Below are 25,034 nucleotides of genomic sequence, written 5' to 3'. Positions count from 1 at the left end.
ATGTATGCTCAGGCTGCACATACTGCTGATCATGCTATGGAAAACTGGCTGTTCCATGGGTGATTGTTCACAACACAGCCCCTGCTTGTGTCCCTGGGAACAAGCATTTGTTTGTTGTTTGGGAACAAGCATCTCTGGAGTTAAATGAGGAGGGCTGTTGTTCTCCCCAGTGCCTGGTGGTTGTCGGAGTGCCCTTGTTTGTTTTTTTGTGATTTTCCTTTTCCCCACCTCCTGCTCTGAGCGAGGATCAAGAAGGAGGGATGGTGAGCTCATGGTGCAGTTATGCAATCTGCCAGGGCCAGGTATCAAAACACAGTGCAGCTGTGGAGCTGGGACCTCGCTGTGCCTGGGGGCCCTGGCCTCCTGGCTCTAATGAGATCACTGACCTTCTCCTGCCACTTCTCCTGCAGCTGCTTTGATTCCCAGGCAGTTGTTGTGGCCATGCCTGCCTAACGGTTCGGAAAGCTGCTGCAGGGAATGCTGCATCCACAGGCAGCCTCTGGGAGCTGGCCTGGAGACCTACAGCAGGTGAGGGTACCCTGAGCCCTGCCAGCCTCTTGCCATCCCAGCAGAGCTTATTTGCCTCCATCCAAGGCTATGAAAACATTCCTTCCCCCCTGATTATTGTTTTTTTCATAGGAAATGAGGAGAAGGTTGCCTGTTCTCCAGTGAAATAAAGCAGTGCCTTCCCAGCAATCTTCTTGTGATGCTTGAGCTGCAGCAGAGTCACATATGGGAAGAATGAGAGGGAATAGCATGTCTGCAGTCTGAGGCACATTTGGGCCTCCAAGTCCTCAAGTCTCATTCAGACTTTGCATTCTTTGCTCTAATTGCTGAACTGCATTCCTGATTCCCTCCCCTACTCTTCCAGCAGTATTTTTGTTTTCCTTCTCTCCTTCACTAAGAGGCTTTCACAGCCTCCTTCCCTTCCTGCCTGCATATTTATTCTCTTCAAATGTCCAGCAAATTATTAAAACCAATAAAAAAACTCAGAGATAAATGTGAAAACAGGGCCCTGTGAAGCTGTCTGATGTGTGCCAAGAAGGAATACAAGACAAGTCCATTTCCTGAAAATGGGATTTGCAGAGTGGAAATGTCACATCCATAATCACTTTCATGTGGTGGAACTGCTGCTGCCCACCACTAAAATAACAGAGCATCTGTTAAAAAATGTGGGTTTGGTTTTGCTTAAATCCAGCAGGTTGCACTCATTTCAAGAAGTATTAGGTCTTCATTTAAAAGCATGAGTGCAACTGCTCTGGTACCATAAATGTGTTAAAAGCAAATGTATGCTCAGCCCAGCTTGAGTCCCACACTGAGCCCTGTTCAGAGCTTGTTTGTGTGAATGGGAGAACATTCATGTGTGCAGGAGGTGGGTTTGTGTTGGGAGGGCAAGGGAGACCCCTCAGCAAGCAGGGTACTCTCATAATTGATGGAAACTCTTTTGGAGATCAAGCTGAAAAATAATTACAAATAAAGACTAAAACAAAGGAGACAGGGGAAGCTAATAACTAAGCAAAGTGTCAGTAATTTTTGTTGTGCTCTGTCAATCCCATGACTGACCTGCTTGTGCTAGCTCTGCTGCTTTCAATCATCCAGAGACACTTGAAGAGGTGCCCTAATGTGGGATGAGAGTCTCCTCGTGCTTCAAACAGCAAAGGCAATTTGGCAGGGAGGGAAGTGGTGATTCCAAGGCATTTCTAGGAACTCTTGTACTGCCAGGTGGAAAAAATAGGTTAGATGTGCTGGAGCTGTATCTAGTTCATTCTAATGGAAGAAAATAAACCTTGCATGCAATGATGAGCTGAAAATGCAAAATTAAACAGAGCAATAATTTTCCAAAGTCTCTGATTAACTTTGTCCTGTGCTTGGAGAAAGTCCTACCAGCTTTGATGTCTAGATCAGTCAGCTAGTGAAAGAAATGTGGTCACTTCTTAAACCAACAGACTGGAGTTTTCTATCTCACTCTTGGGATAGTCTTTCCTCAGATCCTGTATTTGATGAGCATCCAAAAAGCCCAGACTTCCCTAGCTTGGAAATACTGTGAGAGGAAAAGTTGGGGCTTTTGCTGGGAACCACAAGAATCGTGTTTCTGGTAGCTTTGCAGGCAGTTCCAGCCATGTCAGCAAGTAAAGACTTGTCTTTATTTTGTTTTTCCCTTGTAAGCTGGGATTGTGGAATGACAACTTTCCCTTTTTCCTTCTCATTTTCTTTTTAAAACCCCAAGTTTAGCATTTTCTCTCTGCTCTGGCTGAATGTTTGGGCCACTTCATATTTCACCCCAGGTGGCTGGCTCTGTTCAAATGTCCTCAGGAGCCCGAGTGATCTTTAACTTGGAATGAACTTCCTGTGCTTGGAGGGGAGAAGGGGGAGGTAGCTGGGATGCCATAGCTCTCCCTCTGTGTTTTGAGCAAAGATCTTGGTGTAGCCAGAGCTTTAGAGAGGTCCCCTGGGCAGGATAAATGTGAAGGAGCTGGTGAAGGAGCCTTGGAGCGTTTCCAGCTCTTTGAAAGAAGCACACGTGTGTGTGCATGTGTGCACATGAGATGTTTTTAATTTTGGAGGGGTGAGTGATCCCAAATAAAGCTTGCTGGATTTTCATCCCACTGATGCTATGTTGAGCTCAGATGGCTAAATTTAATCATCCAGGCTGAACAATCTTGGATTCTAAGACTGCATCCATCTCTGTGCAGGAACTATTTGCTTACCCCTGTGGCTTCTGTGGAATCAGCTGTAGGCTGACCAGGTAAGGCTGCTGTGGGATGCCCATACACTGTCCTGTTCTGGCTCTAGGATGTGCAGTGGATTTTGATTTTTAAATTAAACAAAAAAATCCACCTGTAGAGGAGTTCTTTCTTTTCCACTCTTAGAAGTGTTTAAGTAGTGGGGCTATTTTACAGGAAGGGACAAAACATAAAATAACCCTCTGATTCAAATCATGGGATCATAACCAAATATCCTATCTTCACAATGATTTTTAAAGGGCCTAAGGTCTGCATGAAAAGCTTTTATCCTCACCTCCACTAATTACTCCAATACCAGTTTTTTTCCTTTCAAGCAAAGACCAAAAAGCCCTTTTACTTGGATAAGGAGTTAATACACATCTGTGCTTGAAAAGACTAATAAATGCAGCACTTCTTCATGTTCAGTCAGTTTGAAATATTGTGGATTATTCCTACGCTTGTTTCTAAAAAGAAGTGGAACTGACATTTTTAAATCTGCCTGAAACTCAAAATACATGTGAGAAATGCACAGAAGTTGAGATGTGCATAAAGCATTAATGAGGGCAAAATGGGTTATGAACTCTGCACATCATTTCCTTGCAAGCCTGCAGCTGGGTACCTCTATTAGGTGAGTGCTTTGGCCCCAAGGATGTAGTGGAAATTCAGTGGCTCGGCTGTGTGTCTCCAGTTTCCTTTGCTGAGCTCTGACTCTGGGTATGCACCACAAGAACTTGCTATTTCTTGGGCATTTTATAAAAGAAAACAAGCTACATTGAATAGGTCCCAAGCCAGAGAATCTGAGATTGTGCTCACAGAGGAGTACCAAACATCAAGACAGGATGTTCTCCTTCCCCTTCTTTGAAATAAATACGCTTTAAAATAAATAGTCTTTGGGATGCAAGTGAGACAGTGTCCTCTAGGATGTTGCTACCAGCATTAACACGAGTGAAGAAAGAGAAGCAAAATCTAAGAACACAACTGGGCTGAGGATTTCCCTGCCCAGGCCCTTGCATCACTTTGTTTCCACTTCTCTTCAGCAGGGCTTGTGTCTTTACAGGCTGAGCCACCGGGCCATGGCACCTTCTCTGTCACAGCATCCTCCAGGATCCCTCTGGGCTCCCAGCACCACCTCAGGCCAGCAGCACTCCTCTCCTGCAGGCAGGACAGGGATGCTTGAGAAACCAAGCCTTGCCTGCTCCCTGTGGTTCAGGCAGAGCCTGGTACCCATCGCTGAGCAGGCTCTGGGCCAGCTGGAGGCTGCCACAATTTGCCACTCATGGCTTTTTGCAAGATCTCTGCAGGTTTTGGGCATGGGGTTGCTCTGAGCTGCTGCAGGAACTTGTCCTGTCCTGGCAGAGTGAGGAGCTTGCTTCTGAACATGCTTCAGGTCCAACTCTAGCCTGGTGCCTTGTTGGGGAGTAATTGTGATTAAAGGGTGATAATTGTATTATTAAATTAAATAAATCTTGTAGAGAGTGGGATTCCTTAGAATGCGTTGATTTCCTGACAATGTTCCTACAGGAAGAATGCAGAGGCTCCAAGCCTACATTTATAGGTGTTGTGTGAGTGGAGAGCAGAGTTAAGAGTTACATTATATATCAGATGATGATAACTACTCTTCCCAGTGCATATTCTTGGGTGGGCCGTATGGTAAAATCCCATCTGGCCAAAACAATAATTTTCTCCTTTTTATGCATGGGAATTCTGCTTTTCATCAGTGCCTCCTGCTTTTCAGGAGCTCTTTGATGAACAGGATCCAGTCTGAAGCAGTGACACACTGGCTTTGTGCTGCACCCCTGTGTAACACAGCAGGGGCTTCTGTGTCTTGGGGAGCTGGTGCCCCTCAGGAAACAGCTCAGATCTGGTGCCTCACTCAGATCTGGTGTCTGCACTGAGATTCTGAGCAGGGTCCTGCAGTCACTTCTGGCCACATCTGTTCCAGCCCAGCACAGCTTTATGTGTAATAAAACCTCCCTACAACTGCAGTACACGTGGGTTTGCTCCTCAGAGGGCAGCAGGGCATTCTGAGCACCGCCAGAGCAGCACTTCCACTGTCACCTTTGAGGGACAGCCACAAGGTCCTCCTTGCCCTCCTCAGCCCTGTGTTTCCTCTGCCTTATAACTCCTTACACATGTGTATCTTAAATAGCTCAAAGCTGATGTCAATATTAACTTCTCAGTCCAAACACCAGCACAGGAGGAGGTAAGTACATGACAATGGGGCGTTTTTTAGTAATGGCACAAGATTTAAGCTTTTGAGAGGGCTGTGTAACGTCAAAGGGGGAAATGCAACATCTTGGCATGTTCTGAAATAGCCAACCATTGTGTCTGTGGCTGAGCAGCAGTAGCTGAGATTTGAGTTACTTCTAAACCTTCTAAACATACTAAATGCAGTTTCCCAGTTCCCCCAGTACAGAAAGCAGATAGAATTTGTCTGACCATGATGGACTGGAGATTCAGCTCAACACAACTGCTGGGAACATTTGGAATCTCTGGCCAGAGAGGAAAGTACTGAAAAGCAGACAAACAGGACTGGTAATCTGGTTCTCCCTGCTCATAATTCACCTGATTGTTGTGGGCATATATCAAGTGTTGTTTTTAAAAGGACAACAACCTATCATTTGCAAAGATTAAAAATGTGCCAATATTTTTTTGCATGCATCTGTCAAAACCTCACAAGTCTGTAGCTTGCTGCAGAAGGGAACATCTGTGTCCAATTGGCAAAACTCAGGGTTCATAATGGGTGATTCAAATGAACAAAACCATTTTGTCATTCATTCAGTTGGGGATTATAAACTAATCAGAAATCCTTCCCCCTCCCCTTCCCTCTGATCTATCTTGCATTTCCTGTCCCTTGTGGGTTTTTTTTCCCTGATCTCAGAGCAAGTCTTGAATCTTTTTGGTCTCACAAGCCATAATAAATTAACAATTCCCCAATGCCACAACCTTTCAGCCCTATTTCTGGAATTCACACATTGCAGTTCCCCCTCTGCCCAGATTTGGGGGTGCAGGGCAGCTCTTGGGGTTTTTATTGCAGCCCACTGGTGGCTCAAGAGGCACCTTGCATCTGAGACTCCTTGGATGTACACAGAATGTGCAAGATATTCCTCTTTAAATGATGACAGTTTGACAGATCTGAGTGAAAGGGAAAGGGAGGCAGGAAAGGGAGCTTATCCTGAGGGTGGGGGTGATGGATTTGGGGGGGATGCATTTCCCCATTCAGCTCCCTGGTGCTGAATCCCACAGGACCCCCTGATCTGGTGGCTGCAGCTCTGGGGTGTTCACAAATCTCCTGGTAGTAGGGCAGGGGCTGTGAACGCCTCCAGGCGCCTGCTCAGTGTCTGAAAAAAGGCAACTGGATCAGCTCACATCTTCCACAAAACAAAATCTCAGCCCTCAGTCACTGCTAATTTAAGGAGGGTTGAGCCAATCTGTGATCCTCCCACATCCAGGAGTGCCACCCTGTGAGAGCAGCAGTGCTGGTGCACATCCTGCCTCCTAAACTGGGCACTTATTTTAGGGCAACACTTGGGTGGTGTTTACTGTTTCTTGCTATGCAAATACTTGTTCAAAAGTGAGCTCAGAAGATTTGTGTGGAACAAAGGCAAGACTGCACCAATATGCTGGGATGAAGCGAAGGAATAAAAGAGAAGTAACAGAAAATCCCAAGTTTCTTCTTCCATTTATTCTTCTTCCAAGTGTAAGAGGCGTCCTCTCCCTGAGGAAAGAGGAGCATATTCCCTGGAAACCAGCAAGTTTTCAGTAAAATCCAAGTGGCAACAGCTGTATCTATAATTCTGGTGTGAATTAGTATATGGATCTAACTGTTAGGACCTGTGGCCTCTTAAATTGACATAAAGTTTTGCTTGTTTCCCCTGGATTTTTACCGTGAATAAACCAATCCAGCCCGAACCCCAACAATTTACCTCTTGGAGAAAAGATCAGTAAACTTCTATTAATATGTTTTGGTTTTACACGTGGGACTCCTCAGGCATTAGACAGAGAATAATATGTGTGTGGCAACGAATGTGGTTTCTTTTCCACTTGAGACTTCCAGCCATAATCCAGCCCAGGTGCCTTAAATGAGCAGCCTGTAGTTTATTCCACTATAATTAACATAAGCTTTGATTTAGATGACACTTTTACAAGTCAAATATTGGATTCCAAGTTGAATACAGAACACAGTTTCCACCCACGTTACTGTTTTGGTCCTTTTCTGTGGCCATCCTGCATCCACCCTGAAATCCCCCAGAATATCAGCAGCACCTGCTGCAAAACAAAGGTTGTGCCTCACAGAACAGGTCTGGCTTTTTGTTTCTATTTAGGAGCTTTTAAAACATTTGGTGTTCCTTTTTTTTTCTTCCCATTTCAATATGAGCTAAGGGGAGGGACCAAGAGAAAAAAAATCTGGAGTAGTTTGATCTTTGTGGCTTTATATGGACTTCATAAGCTTCGTTTGTTCTGCTGCCAAGTTCCTTTGTGTTTAAATAGATAACAGACCAAGACAACTAATCATTTCCAATAAAAAAACCACACCAAACCCAAAGCATTCCCTTTCTTTTCCAATTAATGCTCGTAAACCCATGCTCCTAGACCGGGCTTGTGACCTAAGCACTTCTGGGTTTTTTTTTTTCTTTCCCTTTTCAAAAACAATTGCCTAAGGCACAGACTGGGCTCTGTGCTCTGCAAATTTATGAAAGAATCTTGAAAAAAGGCTCTGAGAGTGGCTTTGGGAGAAGGTAGTTGTAAATATGATGTGCAAAAGCAGCCTCATGCACCTTTAGAAAAGCACAGAATGGTTTTCATGGCCACCATTTATGGACTTCCTTCCTGCTTGGAGGCTGGAGGCTATTTGTGGAGAAGGAAGAAATAGCAGATTTACATGGAACTGTCACTGTGTTATGTAAAATGCATGTTGGTTGCTGGTTTACTGGTGAGAGCTGATAGCTGCTGTCACTATTTTGAGAGGCTTTGCACTTGCAAAAGAGACAATTTGCCCAATCAAAAGCAGCTACATTTTACTGAAGTAAATAAGGCTGAATGTCCTTGAAAAGAAGATGAGTTGGTTGGATGAATCATGGGTGATCATCAATGCAAAGGTTCTTTTTTTACATAAATATGTTTTTGTAATGAAAATAACACAGAATTTTAAGTGCTGTGACACATTTTTCCTTTAGCTTCTTAAGGTTTTTCTCACACAACCAACTGTTTAGGGCAACACATTTGTGTGGTCAAAAAGTTGTATGTTTGCCAACAGCACAAATTATCAGTAGTAGGAAGTGAGAATTATGTGAATTACTTACGTGGGTTATATTTCTCTTGGAGGTTGACCATCCAATATACACTTCCATAATCTCTAAGAGTGGCTTCCCATATTAGATTGATGCTCCACAAAAGTAGGAGCTAAGATTTGCACAAGCTTAATGAATTTCCCTGTCTTGGGGGTATCTTAAACCAGTCTCTGAAGGGAAAGCAAAGAGCTGGACCTTCCATTGGTCTGGCAGGCTGCATCCTGGCTGTAATCCATGGCAAGGTGTAAGATTCTTTGTTTTATTTCCCAGGTGTACTACTCTTGTGGTGCAGTGGTGGAATCAATGGAAAGAGGCCTGATTTTGTCACCAGGTTTTCCAAACAACTACTACCCAGGGACGCACTGCGTCTGGCAGTTCTTCATTCCCATGAGGACCCATCTCATCCTGGAAATATTTGACTTTGACATTTTTGAGAGCTCTAGTGAAACTCCAGCCCCCTGGGATGGCTTCTCAGCCCCTGCTACAACAGAAAATAAGGACATGCCTTCTCTTGAGGAAAACCTGGGCTTTGCTGTCCACACCACAAAAGCCTCTCTCCAGAGCTCGATGTCGAAGGGGGCTCAGAACCTGAGCAGCACTGGAGACCAGTCAAAGGACCTTGCTGGTCACCTGGATGAACTTCCAGGAACCATCTCAAAAAAAAATGAAGCCAAGCAAGCATCTGAAGAAAACCAGTGGAAGCAGATGAAGGAACCCAAAGCAATGACCAAGGCTCAGCCAGAGGAGCTGCCATTGCCCGTGGCTGGTAGTGCCTCAATGCAGAGGCAAAACACCAGTGGCCTGGAAACAGAAGGGGATGTGGAAGGGAAGGTGTTGCTTGCCCACCTGGCTGCTGGTGAGAGGGATGAAGTCACAGCAGAGAGCTGGACACTTCCCTCAACAGCACTGCCCATGGAAATCTCCAGCCCTCAGCCAGCAGGGGATATCTGTCCCCATGATGTGTTGTATGTTTCCGATCTCATCACGTTCTCCTCTCGCTTCTGCGGCCCAAATTCCCCTGTAAACAAGACCATGGTGTTTGGTTCATCTCTGGAGATGGTGGAGGTCATCATGGAGCTGATCACCACCACGGACCGGGGCCGAGGCTTCGCGATGCTCTTCGAGTACAGGAACATCAGCGAGCCAGGCCCCGTGGGTGCTGTCAGGCAGGACAGGAGGGAAAACATGATGCTGCTGGCAGTTGTGACAGGGATTGTTGTCTTTGCTCTTGCTTTGCTCTCTGCCCTCTGCGTGGCCTGCAGGTAAGGTGATGCCAGAGCCTTGGAAGCATATGATATTATCCACAGGGAAATGAGCAGGAAAGAGTTACAATCACACAGAAGAGTGACCTTTCCTTTGCTCTGCTAACTCCTGCTGTCCTCCAGATGTGGTGAAGTGGGTACAGAGGGAGTGAATGCCCCTCACTGCACCTGCCCATGGCTCCTCAGTTTTATTTCCTACTTCTATAGCTCCTGTACCTCAGATTTATTTTCTTTTTCCTGCAGAAATACCAGAATAGTGAGGACTTTCCTGGGTATTTTTTGTTTCAACGGCAGTGGTGCCTTTGAACCTCAGCTTTTGGCTGATGGACAGGTTCAGCAGAGAAAGATCATCCTTCCCTGAGTCTCCTGAGCAGGCTGAGCTGACAGTCACTGCATCTTCTCACAGAGATCCCACAGTTTGTCTCTAACTAACCATCACTAGCACTCTACAGAAAAGTAAATAATAACCAAAGTATTACCACATAGAATTAAGATTTAAAAATATTTTCCCATCTGTAGCATATTTTATCCAAGAGACTGTGCAGGAATTCTAAATCCAATGCATTCAGTGTGCTAAGAAGTCATCTGCACATCCCTTTGATGCTGGGGAAGAGCCCAGAGCCATGCTGCAGTAGCTCTCATTGTTCCCAATGCAATCCAAAGCAATCCAGTCAAATGAGCTGATGGTCAGGCTGGGTTTGGATTTCCAGGTCCTGATACTAACTAGTTAAATGCTAACAGTTACACAAGCATGCCTCTCCAGTCAATTGCTTTTCTTTTATGTATTTCTTTTCTCTATATCTATCCAAGGAACACTTCTCCGCCCCCCAGCATATGTTTGCATTTTTCTAACTCCCTAGTGAAAACATTTTTGTAGAAACCGTGATTTATTCCTCTCCCTTCCAACAAATCCAAAACAGAGCCCATTCTCCCCAGGTTTTTGTCAAAACAAACACTGTTTTCCAAACGATTTGACTTCCATGAAAACATCAGGTAAACTGAAACAAGCAGTGCCCCTTGCAGGGCTCCGCTCTGGGCTGGGTATTGGCAGGAGTGTTCATTTCCCAGAGCAGCTGCTCTGGTTCCTCCCTCCTGCATCCCCTGTCTCACCCAGTGTGAATCCTGCAGCCCCAGAGCCTCAGCACTGCCCAGACACCCCCAGCCCTGGGGCTGGTTTGGCAGAGCACTTTGGTTTGCCTTGCCCTGATGGAGGCTGCATTTTAGCTCTGGCAGAATAAACACAAAATACAGGCCAATCACACTGGGCACCAGAGAACACAGGCACAGTGGTGAAGCTGAAATATAATCTCTGTTTTGTATATACAGAAATTCCTGCTTAAGGGTCTTTGATTTTGTGGCTGTAAGAGTTAAATTTGCATGTACTACATTTAACTAACCTTTTTGTTTTTAAAGAGCTCGCAGAGCACTAATTTAGACCACAATTTTTTGCTAGCTCCAAAGGAAAAAGTCTGGTGGAAAATATCTTCCAGATACCAAATACTTTATTTTTATGCCCTTGCCAATCTTCAGAAGAGACAGAAACAGGCTCCCTTTGCTATGGCAGCAGTCTGGGCTGATACACATGTTGAGTAGGCTGTTCCTGCTCCAATACCCCTATTTAATTTCACTGTAACAATCCATGAAGCAGAGCATTATTCAACCCAAAAAAGTGCACCAGCAATCTGAGGCTCCACTGGCTGAGGTTTCCTCTGCAAAGCCTGTTTAGAAAGTCAGGCCATGCTGCTCACATTCACAGTTTGGCTTTCTGCTTGTTAGATGTTTACAAAATAATGTTCTGCTCTTGCTGACCAACAGAAAAAAAACAGTCCACAGGGCTCCAGCCCCACACAGCAATGTTTGTGTGTTCTGGGAACACATCCTACAGGGGTCCCTATGGCACAGCATTAGGCTTGCTCCTTTCAACTCTGGAATTTATGTCTCTTCATTGCTCTACAACTATTTTTTTTTAAGAAGATACCTATACCTCAGCCAGCTATTGACTGAATATAGAGACTACCCCTACTCCTTTAGCCTCTTGACAGGGTGTTTGCTGTCCCAGCCTCCTGTACTCCCTGTATGCTGTTCCTGGGATCCTTGATTACGCCACTCTGTTTTTTATCAGAGCATTAAAGTGGGACCAGGTGGCAGAGATGCCATGACCTGTGCTGAGTTACCTCCCCTGTGTTGCACTGGAACACAGGTGAGGTGTTCCTTTTCTCCCTCTTTTCTGAGCTAACTGCTCCAAGGGCATTGGTCTCTGGTCCCAGAACCCTGGCCCTGGCTGGAGCTTGCCTACAGCTGGCAGCTGTGGGTTTTTAATGCAGCTCAGAATAAGACTGCTGAGGCCATTAAGCATTAAACTTCTTTTAGATTGAGCCCATCGAGCTCTATTTTATGCTTCTAGTCCTAAATAGAGGCTTGAAATGAGGTGTCAGATGTGTATTAGCCACAGTCTCTCCTCTCTGCAGAAAATGTCAGGGTGGCACGGGGTGGGCTGGGGGGAGATGCTGCTGCTTTACCAGAGCAGCACACAGACCTGGGACCAGCCCTCTGAGGCACAGGGACACTGTCCTGGCTGCCCACTGCAGAGCATGCCAAGAGGAAGAACCTGGAAGCTCTTGGCCTTGTAAACTTGCCTTCAACTTTCTTTTCTCTTCATACTTTATTTATTCCTCTGGTACCAGGTTCAGCTGTTGATTTTTTTTTTCCCATTTCTATCTGCTGCTCTTGCTTAGCTAAAAGTAGCAGGCTCAGCCTTGCCAGGAGTAGAAATGGCCTGGGATGGGCTTGGCACCCACTGCCACTCCAGTGCACCAAGTCATCAGCAGTATCTGCTCAGGCTCATTGCATTGAGCAGGGCAAAGCTCTCTGGGGAAACTCCAAGTCTCTGCCACACTGCAGCTTTTGTTTTCTACTTGGGGAGGGAATGAAAGCTTCAGTTGTTAGTTGGCCAATAATTCTAATTACTTTTGGCCATGAAGCCTGGCTCGAGTAATGGGGGATTTTTTATTTTCTTTCCCAAGCCCCAGGAACAACAGATACGTCCATCTTATTTAATTTTAATCCTGTCCCATGCAGTCAAACTTTGGCTGTATGGTTGCAACCCATGAATTGCAGCTGCACTTTAGGTCTGCATTGCCTCCCAACCCTTGGGTGTGCAGTGACTCCATCAAGCCCTCAGTGTTGCCATCTCTCCCCAGCCAAGCTGCCCTGCCAGTCACTGCCTGCTGCCCACCCATCACCTGGGGTGAGAATTTGCTTTTAAAATAACTGGGTTGCATCCCATCAGTCAGTGCCTAATGCTCCCCTGAGTCTGCACTGTCCCCTGGAGAACCATTGTCCACAGGCTACCCTTGTTTCAGTCATTATCAGGTCCACCAGTGCCAGCCTTTCTTTGTGATTTCTTTAAGCCTTATTTGTCCAAAAGTTTATAACTCTAGCTGTTTCATAATCTCAGTTTTAGTAAAAATGTGAAACAAACGGTTAAGAACATGTGTCTCCCTTCAGCCAAGAGGCACGTTCATGCCATCATCATCTGCCACAGCACTGCCTCTTAGTGAAACAGTCACACAAATGAGCAGCATCTGATGCTCTCTGCTTGCTAAATATAGCCCAGTGTGCAGTGTTAGCTATGCAGATGAAATATTCTGTCTAGCAGGACAAGAGGGATGTCACTGCCCAGACTGAAGGATCTCAGTCCTGCTGTTCAGTCGCTGATGTGGAGGAGCAGCTGCCAGGGGGAGCCTGGTGGGACTTGGCACAGGGCTCAGCTCTGCTTTTGCACGAGCAGAGGAAGAAGATGACAGCTTCTCTTCTTCAGCTGGCTTTCCACCACATGAGCATATTATTCTCTCCCCTTGTTTACAGGCCTTGCTGCCTTGAGTCTTGGCAAGTATTTTGGATGTTCATTACCTGCTGGGTTCCCCTCGCAGGATGAGCAGGGCCCAGAACTTTCCCGCTGTGGATCTTTAACTCACTCGAGGGCTTGTTGTTGTTGTTGTTGCTGTCTCTCCTTTCCAGGCCGAGAACGTGCCCCAAAAGGAGCTCATCCAACGCATGCAGTGACCAGGAGGTTAGTGCTAATGGCTTCAGCAATTGCTGTTTCTCTTTCATGTTGGCTGTTTCACTGTTTGTCTGACGATGTTTACTGGGGCATGTTCTGAGTTGTAGAACAGGATCCAGAACTCCACTGTTGATATCAATGAGCTCCAGCTGGTAGTGCCAAGCCGGGAGAATGAGAACAACAACCACTCTGTGAGCCGGGAGCAGGCGGGTGAGTGCGGGGCCCGGGCCGGTCCATCAGAGCCTCCATCAGATCCTTCCTTCCCCTCAGCCCTGCCCTGCACAGCTGGGGAGCTGCTCCACAGCAGAAAGGCTCTGCTGTGGGCACTGTCCCTGCTGCTCCCCCTCGCTGGAGGGTAATTCCCCTGGCAAGGAGCTCGTGGAAGCACAGCTCCAGCGCTGCCAGCACAAGCTGTCACAGCACACGGCACTGCGGAGACACTGGGTTAGCAGAGCAAACCTGGTGGGTTCAGGCTGCTACAAACAGCCCACACAGACCCGTCAACAGAAGAGATTCACCTGCCCTGGGCCTGACTTTCTCCAGAAAGGATGGGTTTTACAATGCTCAGATTGTCTTGGCCACCTCCAGCTCCGAGGCTCCCTGTTCCTGTGGGTCTGCATGGATGGAGGTGCTTTGGGTCACATTTACCTCACAGTGTCCTTCCAGGAAAAAGCATCCCAGCCAAGCTGCAGAGAATGTCATGTGCTGCAGTTCTGAGTCACAACACATGAACTGCCCCAGTGCCCCTTTTGGTTGGTGGAGGCCAACAGGGAGGAGCTTTCTGCTGTGTTTCCATCAGTTTCCCAGTGAACACTCAGCTCTCACAAGGGTATCACCACAAAAGCTAATTCTGTACTCCCAGCCACAACAGCTTCCCGTCTCCTTCTTGAGGAGGCTGTGGCCAGAGTTCTCCTTGCCTGGACCAGAGGACAGGCCTTGGGCACACATGCAGACACATCCCCCTCCATGGCAGCCCCTGGAGCATCAGGCTGCCTGTAGGAGCAGATCACTGGGGTTTAACCAAAACCTACAGCTCCCAGTATTAGCAGGTATGAGTAAATAAAAATAAATAATGAGTTGAGCGAGTTTGCAAGTTTCTGATCTGCAGCACACCCTCAAGTGTTTAACACAAGGAATTTCAGTTCATGTCTGTTTTTATTAGAAAGCAAACCCAAGGGTGTTTCTCCTCTCCTCTTTTGCTTTGTTTTTAAAAGCTTGCAGTTTCAGGAGAGCAAACTGTTGACTTGAATTTCATTCTGGCTGGTGCAACAGCCAGCCAAAGGCTGTTCTAGATTGTCTGGTGAGGGAGGGAGGAGTTGGAAACAGATGTTTTGGACTCTTGCAAGCAATCTTTATTGATTTTCTTCCTTTCTCAGTCACTTCCTGCAGAGGCAGCACAGAACGGTCTCCTCAGGACACTGACCCAGATGTGCCCTCCTCCATCTCTGCAGTGACCACTGAGACTGGGAGTGATGAAGTGTTCATCATTTCTGCTGGACCTGGGACCAGTGGGCTGAGCTTTACCACCTACAGGATACAGGTACATCCCCAGCATCTCCTGCAGGCTGCAGGATGTCCCTCTTGGACAGCACTTGTCCATTTTTGCCTAATGCCCCCTTTCCAGAAAGGCAGGGACTGAACCAGGCAGTTCTCCTACCCCTCAAGCTGAGCTGCCATCAAATGAAGTGGACTGTGATCCCCTGAGCCAGAATCTTCCCAGCTTTGGGAAGAGCAAATGCAGAACCCTACTAGCAAATAATGGAGATGTTTGCCAGCAGACAGGAGGACCAACCTGCAGAAGTGTTAATTGGCAAAGCTGATGTTCCATTAAAATTTACCACCTGTAGTAACTAAAAGACCCGAGTCAGACTTACTCCTGCCCACCCCTCCAAGTGATCAGGGAAATTACTCAGCTCCTCAGCTTGGCAGAGAGTGTCTCACCAAGCTCATGTGAAAATTAACATTTTAGGCTCCAAAAAAATCAAATACTTCAAATGAAAGCACCGAGGCCCTCTCAGATTCACAGACAGAAACCTGAATTGATTCAGCAGGTTCTCTCTTATTTTAGCTCTTTCCCCTGGGCTCCTGGTCCTTTATTTATTCAGAAACAGATGATGGCTCAGAAGCCTCAGGTCTGGCTGTCACCTCTTCAACCTCGAGTGAGTATAAACAGAGCACATCCATTGCAGGTGCCTGCTAAAGCCTTTCCCAGGTCAACACTCTCTTCTCCAGTGCCCTGTCTCTTTTTCCCAGGATAAAGAGGATAAACAACCAGCACAAGGAACTCACATGCCCAGGACAGGCTGTGTAATACTTCTGTCACAGTTTACAAAACAAAAGCATTCTGTATCCCTGCACTTGATTAGGAAATTGGCCAGGAGGCCCGGCTGGTCAGGATTTTCCTATGCTGGTGTAAGACACGTGCTGAGCTTTGCCTCCAGCTGCCACCCTGATGAAGAGAAAGAGGGAAAGAAGGGAAAACAGCTCTGGAGCCTTCCCTTGCCTGAATGTGACCTTCTGTGGAGCAGGGCACTGGGGGATATAGCCAGACTGGGCACCCTTGGACAAACCTGGTCCTTTCCAGAGCAGAGAGCTTCACCTGGTGGCAGTCACACACATATCCAGCTTCTAGGCAGGAGGAAAAACCATTTTCCTGCCCCTTTTCCCCACTTTAGTCAGAAGGAACAAATACACACAATCCCCCCATTTCTATTCTGACATTGCTTTTGCAATCAACATTCAGAGGACATTTATACATAAAAAAATAGAAGAGTGTTAAAACAGTGAAAGTAACCCGAAGAATTAAACACATTATTAAGCCAGAAAGCATCTCCTCAGTGATGTCCATGCAGCACACAAACAAGACAATACTCCCAACGAAATTCCTCAAGGAACCATGGAAGCATGGCAGGACCTTTTAAAAGCCCTGGGCCTTTCCCCACAGCTGAAGACCATCCTCTCCAGGGCTGTGCAGATTGAGCACAGCAGACCAGTTACAAACCTGCACTCAAAGGGGCTCTCATCAGGCCACTTGGTGCTGAGGGCTCCTGGATGTCAGACGTGTTTACAGCTGAATTTTTAGTTGTGTATTTTTAGGGTGTGAAATGCTGCTGGCCAGCCAGCCTCCAGGCCTCACAGAGGATGTGCTGTGTGGCTTTGTGGCCAGCACCAGGCAGTGGGATGAGATATCTGCTGGAGCCCAGCCCGTTCCTTGGCAGGAGCTGAGCAGTTATCCCCTTGTGAAAACATGTGTGAAATCCCGAGCCTTCACAGTACAGTAAATAATGCCAGCAGACTCACCTCACGCAAAATGCTTGACTAGAATTTGTTAAATTATAAGGAGCTTTCATTAAAAAAATTATCTTGACCTTTCTCCCTGAGAAATTGTGTCTGGCTGCTTGGTCCTGTGCTGCCCACCAAGTGTGAGCCTGGGCCTGAGCCAGTGATTAACTGGCTTTGCTCTGCAGCTTCTGCTCTGCAGCTTTTCAAACCTGTTTGAAGACACCAGTCCTGTGTCATGAGGGAAGAGCTGGGAGCGCAAAAACCCCCTCTGTTTGTGACTGGTGTGAGGTAACAGAGGGTGGGATGGCTTCTGGGGAGATTCCAGGGCTTCTCCAGTAGTCATGGCTTCCTAAATCCCCTTTGGTTTAAGGCATCATTCACCCTTTGGCTGACTTATGACCATGATCTCTGACTTCTGAGCAGACACTGCAACTTTCAGATGCAAAGGTTTGAGTAAAGAGTATGATGATGGAAGTCTAACAAACATTTTCCAAAGTCTAGAAAATACACTGTTCATCTTCCCAGTTACTTCCAGTGTACCTATCTCAAAACCAGAGGCTAATTTTTGCATCAGTTTGGAAGTATTTACAATAATATTAGAATAATGAATACTAAGACAGCCTGAAGGGGCCACTAAGGAGAAGACAGGCGGCTTAAAATTTATAAATATTGTCCCTTTAATAAAATCTTAGATTAGGAGCTTAGTATTGAAACCAACTTATGCAGAGCCTGATGCCTCTCCTGGCTTCCTACTGAGTTTCTTTTTCTGATCTAGTGCTAATTTCTTGCCTCTCTGCCCGTCCATTTCCAATATGACACATTCACTAAATAGTTTCTTTGATTTGCAGAAACTTGGGAGATTCAGATTCTCAGAAATATCAAATTACATGTTTCTGGTTTCTCAGGATTTTAAAATCCAGGACACTGTGGGATTTATTTCAGACACTCTTTAAGGACTATGTAAACTTTGGAAATATGGATTTTTCATTCTTCTCATGACAACCATATTCGCACAGCTGAAAATTAAAAATATGTATAGAGTTGTGTAACAGGAGGCTTAAATAACAGGTGAGGTATTAGTAGGAATGAAAGGAGATTCACAGGAATGTCAGGAATTCTCTAACTTTCCTGGCTCTAAGCTCATATCAATATTAAAGATAAAAATTGTGATTTCAAATGCAACATCAGAACTTAGAACATCAGAACATCAGAAGTATGGAAGAGATGTTTGCCTATAGCTCATTCCCATGTCTGATCAGCTCTGATCTTCACAGGGCTGGTGACAGCAGTTTAATGTAGTCTCACCTTCTGATGATGCCAATTTTACAGCTGTCTGGATGTCTTGTTCTACTCCTAAGGCATGTTGTCCACCTGAAGAAGAGCATTTTTTATGTGAAATGCAAATCCCCTTGGCACCAATCCACTTCTTGTGCTTCTTGTTCTATTCATCACAGACACTGAGAACAGATTATTTCCTTTATTTTTCATTCCTTTTATTTTTTAATTCTTCCCTAACATAGGATAATGAGCATCACTTGCTTCAGTCTTTTTCCCCAAACTGTGCATTTTTGAGACTTCTGCTTCTGGATTTCTTTCAGTAGGCTCCATCCCCCTTAAGTTTTATTTAAGGGGGATGGAGCCTACTGAAAGAAATACACAAGAAGTACACCTGGAGCCTTCCAAGAGCCAAGCAGAGTGGAAGAATTCTGTTTTGCACAGTGAAGTTTATGACTCTGATCTGTCAAATACTTCCAGTAAAGTTAAGCTGTGGATATTTCATATAATTAATGAGGGTTGTAGGACTATATCTTACCTAACTGAAATTTCCCCCTTCAGCTGTAAACCCTAAACTGGGGGAGCAAGGTAGAACTTTCCTCCAGGGAAGTCAGCGAGCTTCAGGCAGCAGACTGGAAGGGAAATGATGAGAAGTTGCATTCCTGAGTCCTCTGAGAAAGACTGAATCTAACTTGACTGTTAGCACAAGTCTCTCACACCAACAGCCTGTTTCCAAAGTGTTTTAAAAATGTTTCGATGAAAGATGCCTACAAATGATCTTTATTTGCCGTTTTCAGGACAAAAACCTGAAAAGGAGCGTGACAAGCCCGGGCTCTGTGTCGGAGTGGCTGAGCTCGCAGCCCGCGGCTGCAGGGGCTGCAGACAAGGGGAACGCGCAGCTGGAGAACCCCTGTCCCCGGCAGCGCACCTGGAGCGCCCGCACCTTCCACGACCTCCTGGCTCCCATCCCGCAGCTGCAGAAGAAATGGTGCAGCTGGAGCACCAACAGCCCCTTCACAAAGCTGGTGGACAGCAGCGTGAGTCTTGCACAGGGGAGGGTGTTGGGGTCTCAGTGTTTTGCGGAGAAAAGAAGAAACTTCACAACTTTGTAAAAGTTGTAAAGCCCGGTGTGCCTTTATTACGACGCGCCGGACGCAAGTCCCCCAACAAGGCATGCGTACTTCTGAAGACCTCGGGTCTTCTTTTATCCTCCTTCTAAATGCATATGCATACAGTTTCACAATAAGTTCATACAAATTAATTCTGTGTGACATTTAGCACTAGTTCTTCTTTATCAAAGGAATTTCTAAGTCGGGGGCAAATCGACCTTGTGGTCTTTTCTGTTTTTCTTTCTCTGTCTCCTTGCTGTCTCGGCATGCGAGTTCTTCCTTCAGCTTTGGCCTCACAGACTTTTCACTTCTCTTAGACACTTCACTTAATTCAGAATGGATCTTTACTCTGTCTCATCAGCTCCTGTATTTCCCCACTGTTCACTGGTTGGAACACGTTTTCCCCTTGGCCAGTGCCTCATCTCTCTGTCCTGCAGTGCAAACACATCCCAGTCCATCTTCCTGGGTACATGGGAAAGTCTCTGCCTAATTATACTGTAATACAGGCTTTCCTAAATATTAAGCAGCTGTATTTTCCAGCAGTTGGCACCTGGTTAAGAAATTATCCCCAGTCCAGAAGAACATTAAAAAATGCCTTCAGACAAGATTATCTCATTGAGTGTTCTGACATGTGATTTTTCCCCCTGGTTATGCCTAGTATTTATTATAATTGGTGTATTATTATTGCACTGCAAGGAATCTGTAGGTGTGGCAGGGATATCTGGGTCTCACTGACTGTAGTCATCAAATCAACAGCTTGTTACAAAGCTAATAAAGGATGTTTCTTCCTTTTTAAAGTAATAACATAGGTTTTTGCTAAAGAATGCATCTTACCTCTAAAATAACCAGGAATTTTAACTTTTAGTTCTCTCGGGATCAAAGTTGAGAGAGAGAGCTGCTTTCCATGGCATGTCTGCTAATTTTGTACTATTTTTGGCAGGGTTTTTCTACAGCTGCAAGACCCCAAGGTGTGCCAACCAGGAAGGTAATCTCAGCCACTGAGATAGAGGGAGCATCAGAGACTGTTTACTCTGATTCATCTGCCAGTAATGCCTCCTATCCCCTCACTCTGTCTGCACAGAGGCAGCGAAAGTTAACCTCCTGCAATTTGAAGAAATCCAGATTTGGGAACCCTTATTTTGGATTTTTAGCCAGTTCCCCTGACAGCAAACATATGAGGTCCTTGGATCCCTCGAGACATCTAGGGGCAGCATCTCCAGTTAACAGCCAAAGCCCCAAAAATCTTCTAGAGAGCTCCAACCCACTGAAAATCAACTTGGTCAACGGTTCAAAAACAAAGGAGCTTATGGTAGAAACAGATAAAAACAAACCAGTTTTTGTTATTTCTGAAGAAGGGGATGATCAGCAGCCTCTGGTCCTGGCAGAACACCTTAGTCAGTGTGGAGATCACCTGCCAGAGCAAAATGCTGTGTATGCTCAGGCCATGCCAGAGAAGCAGCCGGTGGTTCTGAGTGCGGAGAGGAACAGCTCTGCCCCCTTCACATCGAGCCTTCCCCTGTGGGCTAAATCCCCCACGTCGTACAAAGGCCATGGGAAGGGCCCCAGCTCCTCCAGGGACCAGCAGAGCTCAGCTCTCAGTGTTGGTGGGGATGCCAACAGCGCTGAGCCCTCCCAGAACTGCGACGCCCCCGCTGCTGCCACGCTATGCCAAGCCTCAGCCCAGTGATGAACTGGGAACGACTGAACCATCAGGTCCCAAACCCAGAGGGAACAGGACAGGAGCAGAGCAGAAGCTGTGCCCAGCAGCTCAGTGTGGCAGTCACATGTGGCAGCTTTGTTGAGAGCAGCCTTTGCTTCCCACACGTTGGGACTGAGATTACAAGGATACAAACCACAGCACAGCGCCAATGCCATCTCCCTTCAGTCACTAACCTCATCTCTCTTCTCCTGCATGAGACTTGGATGGAGTTTGTACAAGAAAGCATCCTCTGGAAAGGTACTTCAGGCTGCAGAACCCCTTTTCTGGGATGGGAATGAAAGTAACCCGGGGCAGTCACACCGTGGTTTATATCTGAAATGTAAATCAGTCCCCTGTCCCTGTGGCATCACCTGAGTCTTTCTGTGGGGAGCTCTGAGTTAGCTTCTGTTTATAGCTCTGCCTGTACAATCCAAGCCTTGCCAAGCCAAGGGTAAGAATTCAATCATGCATGTTTGCATACAGTTTTGTAAACTTCATTTTAAGTATTTCATAACTTCTGCAGTCTAGCACAAAGCTTACCAAGCATTAGCAACTCTAGTATTAAAGAGCAAGATTATCTCATCTCCAAACTCTTTAGAGAAGTGTACAGACAAGCTGAGCAACCCAATACCAGATGCTTGTTCTATTAAAGTCTGATGTAGCTTTATCTTTGTTAGGTCTACATAGGCTTAGAACACCTCAGTCCACTGCATTAAATGACTCCTCATGGCAACAGGAGCATGTGTAAACACTGAAATACTAGGAATAGTCTTCAGAATCCAACACTTGGATATTTGCAGCTGCTCTGATCCTATATTCACCAGCTATTTATTGCTGGTAACGCACATTGACTAGAGAAATATTCCCCTTCCTTTAGCAGGCAAGACTTGAAAGACAAAATTAAGGTGGGGCAAACTTTGAGTGCTCACTTTCTTTAGAACAGAACCCTACATGGCTGTGCCTCCCTGAGTACAAATCCAGGGCATTCAATGGAACACTGAACCAAAGGGAAGCCTGCTAGTCCTATTGCCTTTAATAACCCCATCAGTATTTTAATTTCCTCCTGGTGATATTTTCCTATCTTTGTAAGAGACTCCTGCATGTTTGTCCCAGAATTCAGAATTGTTTTTCTTTCTTAAATGAAACAATTCCCTCTGAAGCTGCATTTTGCAGCTGAGACAGCACATTCTTTTAAAGCAATAGTATGTCATAAAAACAGGTGCCAGAAAGAAATCTCCTGCACAAGTCTTCCCCTGTATTAGCTGCAGTGTGCATCCAGTTATCTTAATCCTTCTCTGTGAAGGCATTTAAGACTGATTGCTGAAATATTTAACTGAATTATTTATGATTTCACCTGCTGCTACAGCTTCCATTTGCCACCATTAATGTCTGAGATATGCAACACAAGACTGTAGGTTTTGCCTTATATTTTCTCTGTGTGTTTACATGTCTACCTAGACATAGAAGCTGTGCAGCTGGTAGCAGTGGAAGCAAAAGCACATTTGCCCTTTAAGCAATTGACTCAAACATGAACAGCAAACAAATCTCTGCATTTATTATTTCCAGACTCAGTTCAGTGCCAAAGTCTGGCTCCATGTTGGTTGGTTCTTTTTTGGTGGGTATTTTCTGTTGTTGTTGTTGTTTAAATTAATGCTACTTGATTCAAAGGGAAGAGATTAATATATTTATGGTTTTAAAAATATTTAGAAGTCTTCAGTACTCTAACAATAACTTCCACTGCATTAAATTCATATACATTGTAATTTAATGTTCTGTTACTTATTACATTTCTAAAGTTTGAAATACTAAAATCTACTTTTGAAAAATACTTGTGTTCAATTATTGACAATAGTTACATTTGAAGGGTTGGAAAAAGTGGCTTTTTCAATAAAAGCATGTTTAACCACTCATTTCTATGGTGTAACAACACTTAATTTGTTTTGCTGAAAGCCTGAATTGTGCCTCAGAGCCTGTGGGGTACCCCAGTGGTGGCAGAAGAGCAGAAAAGCAAACAATCCTTTTTAGATCCGTCCCGATTTCTCTGAGACTGAACATGAGGTGGTTGTTTACACCAACTCCTCCACTACCTGTTGTGTAACCAAAGAGCAGACTCTGCTCACCAGGTTTGTCCAACTGCTGCCAGAGGAGGTTTCTGTGGGAGTTTGTGTTTCCTTCCAGGTCCATCAGTGCCTTCTGCAGCAGCAGATGGGCAACAAATCACAGACACCCTGGCTGCACCATGGACTCTACACACACACACATATATGTGTGTGTATATATATATATATATTGCTCTGGATGAACACGAAATATTGAACAGTGCTGCTTATTCTCAGAACAGAGATGATTTAACCAACTATTTAAAGCTGATGCCTTCTGGCACTAGAAGATGCTGAAGCTCAGTGCCCAGGTACCCCAGGGGAGACTTCAGTTCCTGATTTGCCTTTTGAAGTTTTTTTGTTTGATTAGGGTTTTTTTGGATTTTTTTTAATGCAGATCACTAAAATTAACTGCTAAAAAGGTATTCGTGTTATATTTTGTACCTTCAAAGAATGTATAAAATATTTTCCTCCTCTTACAGCTAAAGCAATTGTTTTGAAGTTCTCATATTTTCATTTTTCCCCCCTCAGAAACACAAATAACTTCTACCTAAACTCTTCCAAAAAGTCACAGTGTAGAGCTAAGAAATTCTGAGAGCTCTGGGTGGAATAAAGCACGTTAATACTCTCAGCTGTAAATATTGACTAGGATTAGTTTTTAAATAGTATTACTTATGGCATTTATTTTGTTCCTAACAGTTATTATTACTTTGGAGAGCTATGTTGCCACTTTTAATGACAGAAAACCTCATCCCTCATGCATGGGCTTGGATTCAGTTTTGCCCTTGTGCAGTGCAGGGTTTGCTGTTTGAGTCAGTGTTCTGTAACCAAGCAGTGAATGGGGTAAGCACTCCAAGCACTCACTGAAGAGAGGGGAAAAATCATTCCAACCACAATTGCATGGGGGGAAAATGTAAAAAAAACCATTATGGAGCTATCAAAGAGCAGTATCCTTTTCAACAAACCTGAATAATACTCACCTTTATTTTTTTAAATGAATTATTCTGGAACATACTAGCCAAAGCCTCTAGCCAATGTGTTAGGTAGACTAAATAGGACAAAAATATGTGGGCATTCCCTATTTTTTCACTGTACAAACAGTGGTTCAAAGTAAAAGCTTGAAGCCATAGAAGCTGACAAGAATCTGGTGTGCTGAGGTTCTCACTGTCAGGTATTTGAACTGGTTGGGAATGGAGGCTCAAAGGGGAAACAACACATTTAACATCCAGGTAAAGCATCCTAACTTGGAAGATTCAGAATAGCATTTAGCAAGAAAAATCCCACTTATAACTTAGTAGAAAAACATGAACTGAGGTTTCCTTTCGGAACTCTAACTCTTTGTTAAGAGCAGTTGGTTGCAACTTTTTCTGCTCAGAACTCTTTTTTTTGGGGTTTTTTCCCTCAGGAGGGTGGCACATGAGCCCTAACAAAACACATTTGACTCAAACAGTCCAGTCAGTAGATTTTATTCTAAACAATTAAAGATTAACTTGAATTGCAAGGGAAAAGGTAAGTCATTCCTAAGCCAACACTTACCTAATGAAAGCAAGTGAAACTCAGCAGCACTGAAAAGAATACCCAACAGAGACTAAATACAGCTTCAACATATATTCATGGTCTGTCTAGAAATGTCTTTGATGTTAAACCTCATATGGCACACTTAGCATTTTTTATAATTCATTTCCTATGGAAACTAATGAGCTTAAGGGTGAAATTACCTCATTGAAAGTCAAAATGGAAGTGTGAAGAAAAGAAGGATGACCTGGAAAGCAGATTTAGAAGCAATCTTTGCATATTAAGCATTGCTGTGGGAAATAGTATAATTAGTTTTCTTCAGAACTTATTCCTTGGAATTGTATAAGTGGTATTTCAGCTCCCAAACATCATGCAGAAGGAACATTAGATAAAATAGGTGGAAAAAATGCAAAATCCTCACATGTTCTTCAAATCAAGATTTTTTTTTCCTAACTTTCAGTGACTGTTGACTTATTTTTAAGTGGGCAGACCATAAAAAAAACAAGGCTCCTTTCCAGCAGACTTCTAAGGGGCCATAAGAAACCAGATTTTCAGAGCATAATTTGGAATAAGCATTCACTTCCCAAATTCCTAACTCCTTTCACTTGAATCAACTTATTTCCCTAAGCTCCTGCTGCAGGCTAAACCATCTGCCCTACACAGTTCTACTGAAGACTGGAAATTGGTACCAAATGCATGTGTTTTGTTTGGTGACT

The 25,034-nt window shown here is 44.9% G+C and overlaps 1 protein-coding gene across 1 annotated transcript in view; it reads left to right on the top strand.

Annotated features, from left to right (window-relative positions):
• LOC132081419 (uncharacterized) overlaps positions 1 to 22,614 on the top strand; it is a 32,126-nt gene extending 9,512 nt beyond the window's left edge. The window contains exons 2-7 of the mRNA XM_059485120.1: positions 8,285 to 9,276; positions 13,297 to 13,348; positions 13,447 to 13,549; positions 14,716 to 14,879; positions 18,694 to 18,933; positions 19,946 to 22,614. Of these exons, the coding sequence (XP_059341103.1) occupies positions 8,285 to 9,276; positions 13,297 to 13,348; positions 13,447 to 13,549; positions 14,716 to 14,879; positions 18,694 to 18,933; positions 19,946 to 20,692 (2,298 nt within the window). The 3' untranslated portion in view covers positions 20,693 to 22,614. The remainder of the gene's footprint in view (positions 1 to 8,284; positions 9,277 to 13,296; positions 13,349 to 13,446; positions 13,550 to 14,715; positions 14,880 to 18,693; positions 18,934 to 19,945) is intronic.
• The last annotated feature ends 2,420 nt before the right edge of the window (positions 22,615 to 25,034 follow it).

The sequence above is a fragment of the Ammospiza nelsoni genome, chromosome 18 (assembly GCF_027579445.1).
Source record: "Ammospiza nelsoni isolate bAmmNel1 chromosome 18, bAmmNel1.pri, whole genome shotgun sequence".
Taxonomy (NCBI): Eukaryota; Metazoa; Chordata; class Aves; order Passeriformes; family Passerellidae; genus Ammospiza; species Ammospiza nelsoni.
This window is presented reverse-complemented; position numbering and strand designations above follow the sequence as displayed.